This window comes from Nicotiana tomentosiformis, chromosome 2 (assembly GCF_000390325.3).
Source record: "Nicotiana tomentosiformis chromosome 2, ASM39032v3, whole genome shotgun sequence".
NCBI classification, from domain to species: Eukaryota; Viridiplantae; Streptophyta; class Magnoliopsida; order Solanales; family Solanaceae; genus Nicotiana; species Nicotiana tomentosiformis.
Window position 1 is genome coordinate 126,397,387 of NC_090813.1, and position 14,511 is coordinate 126,411,897.

The 14,511-nt window shown below is 36.3% G+C and overlaps 2 protein-coding genes across 2 annotated transcripts; one reads left to right on the forward strand and one right to left on the reverse strand.

The window, feature by feature from the left end:
- Positions 1 to 313: 313 nt before the first annotated feature.
- On the forward strand, positions 314 to 2,047 carry LOC104112959 (ethylene-responsive transcription factor ERN1-like). Its single transcript, XM_009623010.4, has one exon. It carries the CDS (start codon positions 658 to 660, stop codon positions 1,807 to 1,809), a length of 1,152 nt encoding a protein of 383 aa, XP_009621305.1. The 5' UTR covers positions 314 to 657; the 3' UTR covers positions 1,810 to 2,047.
- A 2,258-nt stretch (positions 2,048 to 4,305) lies between these two features.
- LOC104112960 (SNF1-related protein kinase catalytic subunit alpha KIN10-like) lies at positions 4,306 to 13,488 on the reverse strand. The gene is made up of 11 exons (XM_009623011.4): positions 13,347 to 13,488; positions 12,178 to 12,371; positions 10,674 to 10,858; positions 10,403 to 10,585; positions 10,080 to 10,211; positions 9,216 to 9,401; positions 7,204 to 7,293; positions 7,040 to 7,123; positions 6,668 to 6,805; positions 6,044 to 6,286; positions 4,306 to 4,700 (listed from the first exon to the last, which is right to left on the reverse strand). Exons 2-11 carry the CDS (start codon positions 12,365 to 12,367, stop codon positions 4,587 to 4,589), a joined length of 1,545 nt encoding a protein of 514 aa, XP_009621306.1. The 5' UTR covers positions 12,368 to 12,371; positions 13,347 to 13,488; the 3' UTR covers positions 4,306 to 4,586.
- Positions 13,489 to 14,511: the final 1,023 nt, after the last annotated feature.

The following is a 14,511-nucleotide window of genomic DNA, read 5'->3' on the forward strand; positions in this document are numbered from 1 at the left end:
ATAGGTTTTCATATATGCATCGATTGATCGACAAGTGACATAATCCGGATTAATCATTTCATATTGTATAAACACAACAATAAGAAAACAAGTGGACATATTGCAGTGACCAAAGTCGGGCAGCAGATATTTGTACTACAAAATATCGAGAGAGAAAAAGCATAAAAGAGGAAACAATCATAAGGTGTGCTGGGTCAAACTATCTAGCATTAAATACTTACATTAATTAAGCTTAATATTTTAACAACCCTCTTCTCTAATTCCTTTTGTTTCTTGTTTTCTATATATCAGAACAGAGGCCTCCATATGTTGCTTTTAGAAAGCCAAATCAATAAAACAAATGTGTCTCAACAAATAGGAAAAGCACCACCTTTCAACTCTAATAATTTGCCATTTGACATTTGACAGAATCCTCTTTCTCCCCTGTATAAATATGTCATTCACATCCCAACTTAGTTGTGTACAAAACCTAGCTACTTACACAAGCACACATCCAACACCTTCACAATTCACCATTCTTGTTTATTGCACGAGTCGATACACACAACCCCTAGTATCCATCATTTACGATTAGGACTACTAGAATATCTAATCTCGTTCGCTCTCTTACCTTTCGTCTCTATAACAAATTAAACATACAAATACATACACAAAACAATGGTTAGGAAGAGAAAAGCTGAAGGATTAGCGAAAACTCATGAATCTCATGATGATCAAGGGAATACAGCAGCCTGGAACGAGATGGTAAAGGAAGCAGATGGTGCAGCCACACAAAGCGGAGCTCAGCGAGCCCGAAAGAGATATGTAGGGGTTAGACAAAGGCCATCAGGAAGATGGGTTGCTGAAATAAAAGACACTATACAGAAAATAAGAGTGTGGCTTGGAACTTTTGACACTGCTGAGGAAGCAGCACGAGCGTACGATGAAGCTGCTTGCTTGCTCCGTGGAGCCAATACTCGCACAAATTTCTGGCCTTGTTCTTTATCTAATTCTTCTTCTTCTTCCACTTCAGCTTTGCCTCCCAAAATCACTAATATTCTTCTTACCAGGCTCAAAGAAAGAAATAATTCCTTAGCTGCTGCTGGTGATGATGACTCGTCCAAATCTTGTTCCGTGCCTGAAATTGGTCGCCAGCAGCAGAATCAGCAAGAAAAATTCGGAGAAAATGTAGCTGATTTTTCAGATTCACTATACACTGAATATCTTAATTACCCTGATGATCACATAACTGATAACAACACGATCGCTAATGTTACTAGCTGGGGTGATTTTATTCAGCCTGTCAATAACTTTCAAAGCTCGAACGAAGAGATTATTGAAGTGGGAGACGAAGAAGAGGAGATAGGAGAGGCAATTAATACTGATGTATTAGAAGATATGGAGTCAATTGACTTCAACTTTCTTGATGAAATTGGATCGTGTTACTATTCGCCATTTGAGATAGCTGAAGAGCTATCAACAGAGACAATGGAACATGGGATGGTTTATGGGGAAGAAACATCAGCGGTAAGTGAGGCAATGAGGAGGATGAATTACGAGAGGAAGTTTTCGGCTTCCCTTTATGCATTTAATGGGATTACAGAATGTTTGAAGTTGAAGATGAAATCTGCTCGAGCAACGCAATGGGAAACGTCTGAGCAATTATCCACACTCCGAAATGCATACAAAAAGAACCAGGAGGAGAAGGAGAAAAATGAAAAATGCAATGTTGAAGAAGCAGTGCCATTTTCGTTGACGGAGAATGCTTATGAGAGTGAATTGTCCATATGGAGCTCTATTGATCTCCCACCAATTTGCTTTGTTACTTGAAAAAATTGGCAGAATATTTTGTGTCCCCCCTCCTTTTATTTCTTTTACTAGAAGTTGATCTCAGCAAAACAATATTTATATATAGAAATGTTGATATACGACTAACCAGAACAATGAGTTTCAGCAGTTGAATGTGTGTTGATGTCCAAGTTTTGATCTCTTCCAAGTTAAAACTTGTGTTAACTCTTTATGTTTTCCAAAAGGGAAGAGAAAATGTGGAACTTTCTTTATCGTCAAATATTTAATTAATTCATTCTCCATATTCTGCAAACTAATTAACTTGTGTTAATTCATTGTCTAAATATTGCAAATGAAACTTGCTCGGGTATGTCCATATATTCCATGAGGAGACAGGAAACTTATTGGAACAAAAAGGCCAACCGCACAAGGGAGTGAACTGAAAAACTCAGCTTTTCAGGACGGACCAATGTTCCATAGTTCCATACCACTCCCCTCTAGTGAGCAGTGATCTAAACCAAAGCACAAGCTTTGAAATAGAAAGAAAGACAGAAGGAAATTAAGGTAAAAAGAACTATATGACTTCACTATCTTTCTTTAAGGTCCTATTCAATAGTTTGGAGACCCCAACGGATTCTCAAGAAGATTTGTCTCTCCTTGCCCTATTGGTATCTCAAATTAATCTTGTTACTGAATTAAACAGTCTATTAACCCTTAGTTTTAGTATATGATAAACTAGAAACATAGGATATGTTGCTGAAAACAAGAGTTCACACAACTTAATTTTAAGACAATTTGGATACAAAGGATTTTCATTTTTCTTTTTTGAGCACAAAATATAATTGAATCCTTTTGGCATTCATAGCTAACAAATTCCTGCTTGGATTTTCATTTTTCTAGGTTCCGCGGATAATCTCCAGCAACATCTTTCTGATTTGATGAACAGAAATACATAGAGATAAACAGATTGTTTATGTTCTTATATTGCAGCCCCACAGTATAAAATGCTAAGCAAGATATTTTTTTTCGTACTATTACAGAATCTTGATTTATCTTCAGGTAATAGTTAACAAATGCTGCTAAAAAAACTTACTTTTTTAACAATATGTTTTCCTACCTCCGCAGATGAAGTAACAAGAAGTGCTCCTTTTGAGGCAGTGAGGTTTCATTGAGATCAAATCCAAGAACATTCATTGCCTCCATCAGTTTAGTAAATCCACCTCTTTTCTTCTGGCAAACTATCTTTATCCAAAGCCTACTTGTACCAATGTGAGCCACTTCAACTTCAGGCTATTTTAGAAAGAAAAAAAAAATTGTTTTAATGTCTAGTAGTAGTAGATTAGGAAATTACACTTTTAACTTAAGCAATAAAGATTGTAACTTTGCTTTATACATAAAGCTACCTACCTCTACAATATCAATAATCTCTTCATTTTTTATCTCCAATTCCTCTATATAAGGTGCCTCCGTTTCTAGATATAAGGTGCTCTCTAATGTAAGTGATAGCGTCAGTAATTATGGTTTCTTTGGTCATCTGTAATCAGATAAGAATATAAGATTTTAGAAAATGGTTAAAATCCATTCGTTAGGAAACTGTCACTTGAAAATTATATAAAGAATGAAGGGTTTTGAGTTTTGATCATTGCATTTGTAATATTTGGGACCAATGAGCGCAATGCAAGAAGCCTTTCATTAAGTTTTTGACGCCTCTTTCTCTCAGGAATAAGGTTCTTGGATTTGTGTTCTTTAACTTCACCCTCAATTTGCTTCCTTTTATCTATTTTCCCTCCTACTTTACTTCCTTCAGATATGTTTGAATCATCAAATGGAGTGTTGAGGAATTCCATTTATTCAAACTTAATTACCATTAATTGATATAGAGAAAGTTAAAATGGATTCCCAAATTAGAAAGGAAATCTAAAGACTAATGTTGAGTGCCACTTAAAGAAGAGGCACAGCACTGGTTGTTAGTTATGCTTGCGACTATTTTGTGGTTGTTACTAGTATTAGTGGCGTTAGAAAGTACAAATGAGTGACCAGAGATGATTGAAGCAGGAAATTTTATTTCTCTTTTCACTTTTTCACTGACAAGAATAATATTTTTAAGTACAACCTGATTTTGTAAAGCATTAGAAAGAGTATATGATACTCCAAACATGTATCCTGTACTTTAACTAGTCAAAGTACAATGAAGTAGCTTTGAACTTCACTTTCTATTTCCAGAAATATTTACATGACACGTTCCATTTGGGTAATCAAGGTTTGTCATTAAAGTAAATGAGGGATTTTTAGCCCTCACCGTCTCTCTATTCCTTAAAATTTCAGCTTAATTTGTTCCAAATGTACTAAATCCTACTTTCCCACTTTCAATTCCTTTCACTAAATCGCATGGTACATACTGTTGCATTAGCTAATTCCCCAAAAAAAAATATGAAAAAAGAGGAAAAGAAATCCTCAGGATGTCAAACAATAATCAGGAAAAAGAGAAGGAACAAGTAAATTCAATCCTAATAATACAAGGGTCAAAGAGACTGCTCATTTGCAAAATGGAATCTTTAGTTCAATCCTTAAGTGGAAAGTGTAGGTAACTGAAACTCCATAGACACTGACAATGTTGAGAAGAAACATGTCACGAAAGAAGAGTAGCTAGAACTCCTAGCGAATCAACAAAAAGAGTTGCTAGGCACCTCTGACCAAGCAGGGTGGAATTTGTTAACAGACAAATGCAGTAACTGAGCTGGTATACCAATTATATACAGGCACGAGCTTTTCTGGAAAACATCGATAGTCTTCTAAGTTAGCTCCTTATTTCGTAGACTTCAAAGGACTCGAAGCTGAGCAAGAAAAGCAGCACAGAGATCCAAGAAGAGGAACTGTGGACCCTGAACCCTCTGAAGGTCAAGCAGGTACTTCTCCTCTCTAGTTTTGTAAAGCTGCAACCAAAGGAACTCGAATATCAATTAACATTTCAAAAATCATAGAAGCTGTAGTCAAGAATATAGACTCAAGAAAAGCAGACCCAAACGATAGAATCGACTATTCTGCCAGTACATCTAGCATAGGTATAGGATAACTATGCACGCCATTAGGCTTTAGGCAAATGTGAAGAAATCACCTACTAACATCCATCTAGTTCTTAATCTTCAGATTACATACGGACCAAATTTTATTCATTCCAATGTTGAAGACCAACCTAAAAAGTGCTTTATTTTGAAAAGTGTCTTTCTCAAAAGTGCTTTTCAAAAAAGTACTTTCGGTAAGAAGCAGTTTGTATTTAGCTAATTAATTTGAAAAACACTTAGCAGCAAGTAGTGTTTGGCCCAGCTTTTAAAAAGTACTCAAAAATACTTTTCAAAAAAGTGATTTTGGAAATAAGTTACTTTTTTCTACTTCTCAAAACTGCTTCTACTCAAAAGCACTTTTTTTTCCTTTTGGCCAAACACCTTAACTTTGGTAAAAGAGCACTTTTGGAGGGAAAAAAAAACACTTTTGGCCAACTTGGCCAAACAGGCTATTAGATTAATAGCCTGTTTGGCCAAACTTCTAAAATCTGCTTATTTTGAGAAGTGCTTTTCAAAAAAGTACTTTTGGTGAGAATCGGTTTGTGTTTGGCTAATTAATTTGAAAAACACTTTTGAGCAGTAATTAGTGTTTGGCCAAGCTTTTGAAAACTGCTTCTAAGTGTATTTTTCTCAAAAGTGCTTCTCAGAAAAGTGCTTTTGGAGAGAAGCTACATTTTTCTGCTTCTCCTCAAAAGCACCTTTTTCCTTCTAAAAGCTTGGCCAAACACCTCAATTTTTGGCTAAAAGCACTTTTGGCCCAAAAAAGCACTTTTGGCCCAAAAAAAGCTTGGCCAAACAGGCTATAATTCTGTGAATATTTGTATCTAAAACACATTGGCAAGCACCAAGCAAAAGCAAGCTAGAAATGTGGGATACATACAGATCAGTAGTTGCTGAAATCCCTGCCCCTCCATTTGATAAAATAGATGTAGATATGCACTTAAAAAACGCAATAGCATTTACGATACAGGCATTAAACAAATGAGACTTCCACCAATCATGTGCAAAATATTTCATTATTGCAAGTGCAGACTTCTCTCTCACCCACTTCTTCGTTGATGTCATTAACATTGACAATTCTACTATAACATTCTTCTTTTTCGTTATACACATGCTTTTAAACACTGTCTTAAGGCCAAAGCATCATTAATGTACTCCTGTATAAACAGAATTTCACAGAAACTAGATGTATGGTCCATGAAAAGTTTGATTACCTGAACTTCAAACTTGACCACATTTGTTAATTTAGTGATCCCATCATTCTCAGTAATGGTTGAATCATCTCCAAAGAACTGACTCCCGTGCATAGAATTAATACCCATGCCTTCATGATGACCAGGTACGCTAGGAATCCATCGGCATTTCATGTTATACTGACCAATCTTTTTCCAACATACGTTCAGTTCTTGCAGAGCTTTCAGAACTTCAGTCATTATCTCACGTGGATGTGCCCGAGACTGCAGCAAAAACCAAAACGACAATTATCTATAGCATACTGTTGAACAGAATAAAGGCCAACAAAGAACCCATTCAATTAGCAGAGGCTATACGTGCATAATAGTGCATAATTATCAATGGAATTAACAAGATGATCCCAAAGCTTATCAGAACCTTGATTAAATTTCTATCTGAAAATAAGAACCGAGCTCTTTAATATAGTCTTTCCCTCTCTTCACATATTAACATAACCTCCTTTTTGCACCTTTTTTAATTTAATCAATAAGTATGCATGTCCAATGATTTACTTATTCAAAAAAAAAAGATATATATATATATATAGAGAGAGAGAGAGAGAGAAAGAGAAAAGTCCACTTATGTGCATGAGAAAACAAACCAACCTGGAGTCCAAGAGCCCATTTCCTTTCGATGGGAAACTGTCTCGCACCAGCTTGCTGATAATCCATTATTCCTGGGAAGCGTTGCCCAACAGGGGAAGTAACAGCTTCATTTGAATTGTTTCGATTGTAGCCATATTCCTGTAAGGGCATTTTTTATATATCCAATTATACAGATATGTTACAGTAAAAAATCTGGAGTAGAAAAATCAACCACAACTATATACCCCACTTAATGCTGATGGATTCAGTAACCATAATAAAGATACAACATAATCATGGAGAAGAAACTCATTGCAAGATGGTGACTTCATTTTACAAAAGCAGATCAAAAGAAAATGTAGCTTTATTCAAAGGATACAAGCAAAGACGCACCACAGACTCCTGAAATTCAGCTCCCAGATAGCCAGTGGAAACACGATGGCGATTGTCTAGTAGCAAATAATACGCGACAGTGCCCTGAAATATAACAAAAAACATGAGGAAAACAAGCAGTCCAGGAAAAAAGAAAAGGTAGATGGTTGATAATGATGATGAACCTCATTTTGGACTCTATTGCGAAGAGATTCAATAAGGTTGCTCCTGTCAAATCCCATCTTAACCACCTCTTGAAGAATCTCTTCATCGATCTGCAATTAAATAATTCTCAAAAAGAAATTGACTAGGCGAGAATTCTGCTAGTATAAAAGCATGTTTGGACCTAAAAATTCATACAAAAAGCTTCAAATCTCGAATTCATTGCAAAAAAAGGCCCCAGGTATCATACAAGTAGATTTGAGTGACTGAAAAGAAAAGCATTTGAAAAAAAAAAAACTAAATGCAGTGATGCACCTACACATCACATGCATGTCAATGAATACATCAATTTCCTAATTAGCTGAAATGAGGATGTTGAGATGGATGTGTAGGCATACTAGGTTAGATAGAATTAGGAATGAAGTTATTCGGGACAAGGTGGGAGTGGCCCCCATGGAGGAAAACATGCAAGAAGCGAGGCTAAGATGGTTCGGGCATGTTAAAAGGAGAAGCACATATGCCCCAGTCAGGAGGTGTGAGAGATTGCCCTTGGGGGTAAGAGGAAGGGTAGTGGTAGACCAAAGAGGTCTTGGAGAGAGGTGATCAGGCGGGACATGGCACAGCTGGAGCTAACCGAGGACATGACCCTTGATAGGAGAGTGTGGAGGTTTAGAATCAAGATAGAAGGTTAGTAGGTAATCGAGCGTTTCCCTGTGTCTTCCTTAGTTCAATAGTATTAGTGTTAGTTGGTATCCCTTTTATTCTTAGTTTGCTATTACTACATATTTTGCACTGCTGTTACTTGCCTTGTACTGTTATTACTGACTATTAGTGCTTTTTTCAAACTCTCTTTTGCTTTCTTGGATTTTGTTTTCTAAATACCTTGTATTGATATTACTTGCTATAGGTGCTTCTTCCATCCTTTCTTTAGCCGAGGGTCTTATCGGAAACAGTCTCTCTGCCCTTCCTGGTAGGGGTAAGCCCTTCCTGGTAGGGGTAAGGCTGCGTGCATCCTACCCTCCCCACACCCCACTTGTGGGATTACACTGGGTTGTTGTTGCTATTGTTGTTGTTGCAAAATTTCTACTAATATTTGTCGGGTGTATTTCGCAGTGAACCTGGAGTAAAACTACAGCAGCGAAACTAGAGTGGGACTTTGTTACAAGCAAAAGGGTGAAGGAAGTCATAAATTAAAAGTTGGATGAAAGAACAAGGATATTCTGATGATCTGACCAACATGTAATGAGAGTATCTAGCGCAAGAAGCATGGTAGTGACCTATGTTGCGCGGACTCTCCAAAATGATGCCGCACCCGTGTCGGATCCTCCAAAAATACATTATTTTTGGAGGATCCGACACACACCCGACAACATTTTCGGAGAGTCCGAGCAACATAGGTAGTGACATCACGACAAATGTGATCTTTTCTTAAGATATGCAACTGTGCGCTTGTCCCAAGGGGGAACTTGCTGATCACTTGTTTTAAAGTCTTTATTCTGAACTTTAAAAAATATGTATCTTTTTACCTAAAGTAGATTTGTGTGGCTTTAATAACAGGAACTTTCAAAGCAATTGTAAACTTTCCCAATTTTCAGGTCCTTACAACATTTCCAAAATTATACAAACTGAGATAAAATTATATGAGCAATTCTGATCATTCTTTTCACCTTTTCACTCTTTTTCCTGGGAGCAGGGGAGGGGGACGGACAGTGCATATAGGAGAAACAAATAGGCTCTACCATTTACGATGGCAACCAAGATTTAAGAAAAAGGAGAGAAATTTTTTTAAGCTGATTTTATAGCTAACTGAGCAGTAATTTAAGGCAATTCTCAGAGTTTCCATCACATAATGGTCCAGTCAAGAAAGAAGCTCTCCGTTTGATGAACAGAATACTTCCATTTATATGAGATAAGTAAAGAAGTGAAATCTGGGAGAAATTATTGAGTTTATTCCACCGCATATAACTTGCACCATATGAAACATAATGGCAGAAAAGACAAATCATTAATAAGTCAGATATACGTTTGAACTAACCTTCTTGGCTTGTTGCATTGTATCTGGTGGAGGTACGGCTAAATAACGTGGCAGATGAGCTTGGAACCAAGGGTGCAAGCGAATCTCAGGAATAGTCATTCGCTTCATTGGGTCAACTATAAGCATCCTTGGAATCAAATCCCTTGCACCAGCTGATAAATGGCTGGGCAGAGTATATATTCCGCCCTAAAGACAAATTGGTATACAGTTAATCAGTTCATACAGAAAAAATTCTTATCGTATAATTCATGTGCCAACCGTTTTCTTACTCGCTAGCACACCCCTACCCAATAGTAGAGCACCGCCATATCAAGGCGGAAGCTGCAGGGTCGAGCCCCGTCAGCCCCGATGGATTCAATAAATATATCAACTCATCTCTGTATTTTTGTGAAAGGGCCAGGGAGAATAATTTCATTCCGATGGAAGATCTTGCTTTTTGCTTTTTCAATCGCATTTCTAAGTTTTAAAAAAAATGAGATTGGGTCCCATCGGAGCTAAACAATCTTGTTTTTTAAACATGGAAACGCTTGGAAGGGCAGAACTGGAAAACAATTAAGTCACCAACATAGTTAGATTGATAAATCAGCAACATATCCAAGCTTCATCAACGAAAAGTGGAGCTACACGAGAATATCTGACTTCTCATGTATTTAATATTAAAAGTTAGGATATGGGGCCAAATTTGGTTGTCAATTTAGGCCCACCAAAATAGTAGAATGCCCACATGAAACGGAATTTGCGACAACCAGATCGCAAATATGGAAACACAATAATTCAAGCCAAGGGGCAGCTCAATCAGTATAGGATAAAATCAAATTAAGAATCAACATTAACATGCTGGATTTCAAATATATTGAAATATACCTTTATTTTCTTAAAAAGGTTGGGAATGTTTTCATCGTCAAATGGAAGGGTGCCACAGAGAAGAGCATAAAGAATAACGCCACAGCTCCATACATCTACCTCAGGGCCAGCATATAATTTTCCTGATATAACCTACAGAAAAATAAAAAATAAAAATGTAATGACCACAAGAAGCACTTTATTGAAGAAATAATGCTGACAGGTGACAAAATGCAGCATACGCTCTAGGTATTGGGCAGAACCACAATGAAAAAAAATTCAATCAGTAAAGGGCTGAACCACAAAAAGTAAATGCTATTAACTCCTATTAGAAGCTTCAGTACCTCTGGGGCAGCATAATTCGGGCTTCCACAACTTGTCTTCAGAAAATGACCATCACGCATGATATTGCTCAAACCAAAATCTGCTATCTTCACATTCCATTTGGAATCCAGAAGGAGGTTTTCGGGCTTAAGGTCCCTATGAACCACCATGTTTCTATGGCAGTATTCAACACCAGAAATTATCTGCTTTTTAGAAGAATTAGAATACTATCACTACTTAAAAATAGTTAAACAGCACGATAAAACTCAGGAAAGGAAGTGGGACGTTCACCTGCTGAAAAAAATTACGAGCTTCATCCTCCTGCAATCTGCCCTTCTCAACAATGTAATCAAACAGCTCGCCAGATTTCACATACTCCATCACAACATATATATCTGAAGGTGTCTCTATGACCTCATAAAGCCGTATAATATGAGGATGCATGAACAATCTCAATATTTTGATTTCCCTTCGCACTGCAATATGTCAGCAATATAAACTCTTTAAATAGTCCAGACATCCATAAACAGCATAAAATTGATAATTGCAACCCAGAACCAAGAGGAAGTAATCGTCAATCATTGAGAACAAAATCATTCTCCATCAAGGTAAAACCCATAGGGAACCAGTCTAATCAAAATGCAAGCGCCTAGAGATTTGAGATCTAAAGTTTGAATATGGAGTTTCTTGCAACCTTTGTGTCAGGAAGAATAAAAGGTTTTCTTCATAACAGGGAAAATCTTTTTTTAATCACGAAGAGTGAACATTTTTCTTCCTTTCGTTAAGTTTAAGTGGAAGAAAAGTTCAATCCCATATAAAATCAAGTGACAGTGTAATTACCAACTTATATGGGTTCCTGAAAAGACATAACAGAAAAAGAAAAAAGAAAAAGAAAGCTAAAGGAGGAGGAATGATAAAGCAACAAACATGCCGAATAGTAGGTTAAACATCAGTCTTCATCGACGATTGCTTCCATTACTGACCAAAAAGACACCAAATTCTACTTTAAGTGCTTCAGCTGAGATATAGGTAAAAGGAGCAGAGATTGAATTCCTTCAATGGTTCCTTATGAAAAACCAGTACGAATATAACCTACATATCCTATTGAACTATGAGCTAGAATTCCCTTTACTTTCGCTTGGGCCATGGAATCCAGTGCTCCTACGATCATAGATGTAATGCCATAGGAAAAGAAGATTTGTTGAAATATAGCTATTTAAGAACCATAAATAGAAAAATGTGAAATATTAGCAGAAATAGATATTTAGGCGCAGCAGAAGAGGATGCTATAACCAGGGTGTCTGAACCCATGTAGCAACTGATTAAGTATGTTACGTGTCCAATGCACGGAGAAATGACTTTGGTCCCCCAATCTTACTTACTCATTGCAACCTTCCGGCTGCCAAACGACCTTAAAAGGCTAGTCACCACTACCATTGGTCTAGGAAGTAAACCCCACAACCCAAAGCAGAGAAGGAGAAAAAGAACTTGCTACAAAACCAGCTAACATATTCCTGCATATGAGAACACAGTAATAGAGAAGGTGATAGTCAAAATAGGAATTGTTTTGGCTATAGTGCCCAAATCAGCTATATATTTCACACAGGTTTGTCGTAATTCTAAAACTTTGGTGAATGCATCTTTTATCATAATAAAGATACAGGTTACCCCCCCGCACCACCACCTTTTGCTTCTTTTTTTTCCTTCTAAAATTAAAGGGAAAAAAGAAGAGACATTGCCCATATCCTTTGGATAGTGAGGGAAAGAGTGACTGCATTTCCCTGTTTTCCTATACCTTTTTCTTCCATGTCCATGTTCCTGATTTTTCGGCGATTAAGAATCTTGACAGCAACTTTGTGCCCGGTTCGGGTATGTTCAGCTATTTTCACTTTGCCAAACGATCCAATGCCAAGAGTTTTCCCGAGCTTATAGTTCCGTAAAAATGAGTCCACACTGCTGCTGCTTTGGACTGTTGATCCATCCATTTTCCTATCAACATGAAAAATTTTGAGGCGAATCAGAAATTCATCATCTGGAAAGGGCACACAAAACAACGCCAAAAGGTACCTTCCAGTAATGACCCAAAAAAGAATTTAAAATTGATAGTAGTTAATAAATTTGCAGTAATTTTCGAAATGGAATTTCCCTTTGACGCCACGATAATTTGGGAAGCACAACGCACAACTGCCAAGCTCATCTATTAAAGTTGCATATACTAGTAGTTGCAGAGAGCTTAATTGTCGAGTTGTCTCAAGCTGACAAGGCGATAGTAAGGAATCAAAACATAACTTCCACTTAAACAACATGTATGCCTTCCGTGATAATTTAAAGAGGTAGAATTTTCGGATGGCCAAAAAAGTACTTAATAACACCTTCAAATAACAAATATTTTGATGAAGAAATTCTTTAGACATGAATAATGAGCAATTGGATTTAACTCCCCCCCCCCCCCAACCCAAAGCTAAATTCTTTATGCCAACTGATACGAATCAACACCCTTTTTCACACGCTAGTGGAAAGAAAAGAATACCAACATATACATTGGACACAAACCCAAATGTTGATGAGAATAAAAATTCAAACCTAAGACATCTTGATCTTAGTACCTCCACCTTAACTTGTTAACCACTGAGCTAAAGCTTCATTTGGCCCCTTATGCTAAAATTGGCACATTTTATCACTCCGATTGGGAAAAATCAAAAGAGAAATTATCAAAATAGTGCCAAAACCCTAAAGAAATGAAAAGGAGCTAACTTGTATAGCAAATTTTCTCCCACCCCCAACCCCCAATTAACCCTATATGGCAAAAATTATCAACTCCATGACATCAAAACTAAATCTTGAAATAACCCAAATATGTTAGCCAAATATGTAACATACAAGTGGGGCATATTGTTGAAAACCCTAACAAACACAGATCTAAAAAAGACAGGAAGAAACAAAGAAAAATACATGCAGACCCACCTAGCAGAAGCTGAAACCTCAATAAAAAAAATTGAAAAAGGCAGATTGGGAAATTAAGCAATTATCTTTAGCATTTGGGGATGGAATTGAAAGATGGCATATGTAAGAGAGTGGCAGTGGCTTCCTGGATTACAGGGGAAGAAGTTGAGGTTAGTCGTGGGGTCGATGGTGTTGGGGGGGGGGGGGGTGTTAAGATGCCTGCAGAACAGCAGAAGCGCAAGAATGGAGTTCACTGGTTTCGATTCCGTTAATTTCCCCCCTCGCATTCACAGAACATTTTTTAGCCTTATAATATTAGTTACTGTATAATTAATGACAATATTAAAAAAATAGATTCTGTATGAGTATATTTTTCTACATTATAGTTATTATAGTATTTTTTAAAGATTCTACGTTATATTTTTACCTCTCGTCAGTATAGGTATCGAATAATTTTATTTATTAAAACTTTAATTATTTTTGATAATTTTATTCACTAATTATCTAATATTTTTTATTAATTTTTTACACATAAAAAAATTAAAAATGATATTTTCTTAATTTTAATATTATAAATGTCATGAATCCATTTCCTCCGGGAGTACGATATACTTTAACTTTATTAAAATGTGAATTACAATGATAAAATTGTTGTCTTAAGAGAATCAGCCTTCGATCTTTTCCTTCCACAGAATCTGGCACATATATAATCAGTAGTGTGTCTTTTTGGGCCAACGTGGTCCATATAAAAACTGTGATGTGATGTTTTAATTTTATTTTTTGTAAGAAATAGCAATAATTAAAACATACACCTACTTTTCTCCTTTATTTTTTAGAGAAAACATCCATACCGTTGATCTTATCAAGTTATTGTTGCCTCTTTAACGAATCCATCTGATTTACTTTATCTATGTCAACTCATCAGGCCATTTCCAACCCGTAGCGAGCTCCAACCCTCCCCCATTTTTGCCTCTAAAACAGGGGATGAATCGTGCTCCTCCAAATATGGGATACAATTCATCTCCTTATTACTATTTATACATATTTTATTATTATTTTTATTATTTAATTATTTTAATTTATCTATTTATATATACTTAATTATGTTTATATAATATCTTTATAATATTATTTTTATATTTTAACTTTGGCGTATAATTTTGATAAATTAATTTTCGTACATTTA